The sequence below is a fragment of the Haplochromis burtoni genome, unplaced genomic scaffold (genome assembly GCF_018398535.1).
Source record: "Haplochromis burtoni strain Fernald_Lab_line unplaced genomic scaffold, NCSU_Asbu1 Contig_425, whole genome shotgun sequence".
In the NCBI taxonomy this organism is placed as follows: Eukaryota; Metazoa; Chordata; class Actinopteri; order Cichliformes; family Cichlidae; genus Haplochromis; species Haplochromis burtoni.
In genome coordinates this window covers 287,847-290,791 of record NW_024582786.1, presented here as the reverse complement: position 1 = coordinate 290,791, position 2,945 = coordinate 287,847, and the positions used below count along the sequence as shown (strand labels likewise).

Here is a 2,945-nt window from a genome sequence, read left to right as displayed (position 1 = left end):
AATATTCATATTTTTTTATAGTATAAATTGTTGTGATTTTGGAAAATGTGTAACTGAAAGTGTTTAACGCCCATGACACAAACTGTTATCTTACTGAAGGGATCTTATATTTGTGCAGCTCTCTCAGAGACAGAGTTACTAAGTTCTTGAGTTTTGAGGAGATGAAGCGCTTCTAGTGACACTCAGCGTGTGTTCATCAAGTCGTACCAGAGTGTGTTTGTGCTGCTCGGCCAGCACCTGGGGCCGATAGCTCTGTACAGAGACCTGAGCCAGTCTCTGAGCCACCTCCGCCAGCCAGTTCAGCACCTCTACCTCGTCCTCCCCAAACAGCTGAGCGTTGGCCAGTGCCTGCTCCAGCAGGCCCGCCCGCCTGGAGCACCAATCAGCAAGCTCTGAGTGACCAGACCTCACCGATCCCACACGTTCGCTTAACCAATCGCGATCAGCCGCGCAGCTGAGCGGGCTCAGCGATTGGCTCAGCGACTCGAGGTGGTCAACCTCGGCTTCCCGGGAAGACACGTCATCTTGGAGCGCCTGGGAAGTGAAGGTGTGTGTGTGTGTGTGTGTGTGTGTGTGTGTGTGAGAGTGTTTGAGTTGTGTGTGAGAGCGTTTCAGTAGTGTGTGTGAGAGCGTTTCAGTTGTGTGTGTGAGAGCGTTTCTTGTGTGTGTGTGTGTGTGTGTGTGTGTGTGCGAGAGAGAGAGTGTTTTTGAAGTGAAGGGAAGTGAACAAAGAAAAGAAAAACACAAAGAACATGGATAAAAACTTAAATATGAGCATGCAGATGATAAAATCATAACCGACAAACATCAATGGATGACTGAATGACTTGAAGAGAAAAAAACTTGACACCACTGAAATAAAAACCAAAAAAAGGAAACTCGTAGGAGGTCATGTTTTGATTGTAAATCAGTGCTTTGTGGTTCTAGGATGATTTTCATCAATGAAGATCGCCGACTCTGCTCGTCCGGATGGATGAGTCGTCTTTTCCCTCGACACACGGGGAATGAAAATCTAGAAAATCTAAATGCAAGTCAGCGTCTTACCCTAATCGGGTCTCTGAGGGCAAACCGTACCTTGTGTTTGACGATCTGCTGGGTGATCTTTGCCGTCTGGGTTCCCATAGGCTCAGCAGAGCTTAGGCGTCTCTCCGTGGTGCTCAGCCATTCCCCGAGTGGCTCGAGGGCTTCGTGGAACTGAAGAGCCAAAACCTGCAGCTCCTCCAACTGCCTTTGTCTGAGAGACGAGAGGGGAGGAGGTGAGAAAACTCCATGATGAAGAGGAGGAGGAGCGGCAGGAGGAGAGGGGTCTCTTTATTGCTTTCACAGTTTGTTTTTTGTGTCACTGACAGATTGGGTCTTGGATGTTTGTCATAAAGTGGTTATATCTTTGTTTATTAAATGTTTCTCATAAATAATTCAGCTTAAAAGTATTTCATGAAAAGATAAAACAGATTACTGTAGCTTGACTGAGGCAGAGGGAGGATTTGCAAAGTGGTAAGAAAACACGACTTTTGTGCGCAGATAAGTGAGAGTCATTGCCAAGAAAAGCTTATCGCGTGTTTGTACAGAAAGCAACACTGTGTGTGTGTGTGTGTGTGTGTGTGTGTGTGTGTGTGTTTATTTGTATATAGATATGTCGTGTTTGTACAGAAAGCAACACTGTGTGTGTGTGTGTGTGTGTGTGTGTGTGTGTGTGTGTGTGTGTGTGTTCAAGAAAGACGCTGTAATAAACTCCAGAGACATGTCAGAGATTCTTCTATCATCTGCTACAGCTTGCAGCCGGGCATGAATGTGTAGTAACATTATACATTATGACTCCTCTACTTTTCACGAGCAGACACATCAGAGGTATCAAACCTCTTAGCTGTGCTTTGTGTGTTCGTGTATTTATGTGTATCATTTCCCTGGTGAACAAAAGAACCTCTAAAATTACACCACAGGAACCAAAAGTTATGATTCCAACATTTCTTCAGAGACAGAGGCGTTCGATGGAGCCACACAGATAACATGATGTTGAGGTAGACTTAAGTCACAACGTTACACGCAGCAAGGAACATCTTAACTCATAAATCATCTCTGCTGCGTTTTTCTTTAAAAAAGGATAAAGATTTAGACTTTAGCACTGACGACGCTGAAGGGGACTAAAAACAGAAAACGCCATCAGAGCTTGGACCTGGGTTCTTCTCACAGAACCTGGTACAGTAGCTCTCAGGTATTTTGTAGGTGCAAAGCAAAGCAGACCCACATCTGCATGTTTTTATGTGGACTAATCAGAGCACCGTGTTGAAGATATGTGGACAACTCTCGAAAACGAGTATTAAACTAATGAAAACTGCTGCCGGTGTTTGTGCTTCTTGCATACTTTTCTGTTCAGCAAATCAGCGCTGGATTTAAGCGCATCGTCACCCAAATCAGGATACGCAGATCTGGCTTTTCAGAAGACCGCATGAGAGCGTCTTTCTGTCACCAGCAAAGACTGTAAATCCCACTTTGGGCCACCTTAGCTGTGAGGGGCTTTACCTGCCGCTGGCCTTGTCCAGCAGGTCAGACCATCTCTCTGCTAGACTCTGCAGCTGGGTCTGGATCTTCTCTCGGTCCTGAGAGTCTGCTGTGGCTGCAATCCTCTCTCCTTCAGCCTGGATCATTTCCACTGTCGGTCTGCGGTCATCTAACAATCTCTGGAGGAGCTGAAGGACAGGAACACACACTTAGTGAAGTTTGGAGTATGAACGAAATAACAGACCGCATTTCAACAGCAGTGGAGTCTGGAAATGGATCATAAAGTTAAGTAACACCTGATTAAAACAAAAACTGAACACAATAATGAAGTTGGCTTTTGAGCTTACGCATTAGAAGTCATCTGTTTATCTGCTCAATAACACTACCTAATTAAATTTGATAGTAATTACATTTCTGTCAACACGCTCTCATTTTCAAATCAGAAC

General features: G+C 45.0%; 1 protein-coding gene across 16 annotated transcripts in view; it reads right to left on the bottom strand.

The window, feature by feature from the left end:
• macf1a (microtubule actin crosslinking factor 1a) overlaps positions 1-2,945 on the bottom strand; it is a 108,743-nt gene that overhangs the window by 26,967 nt on the left and 78,831 nt on the right. For 12 of the 16 annotated variants that reach the window (XM_042213172.1, XM_042213181.1, XM_042213178.1 and 9 more), the window contains 3 exons: positions 2,521-2,687; positions 1,075-1,234; positions 208-534 (listed from right to left, as the gene is read on the bottom strand). In XM_042213172.1, coding sequence (XP_042069106.1) covers positions 208-534; positions 1,075-1,234; positions 2,521-2,687 — 654 coding nt within the window. The remainder of the gene's footprint in view (positions 1-207; positions 535-1,074; positions 1,235-2,520; positions 2,688-2,945) is intronic. The other 4 variants (XM_042213184.1, XM_042213185.1, XM_042213174.1 and 1 more) reach the window with 3 other exon arrangements.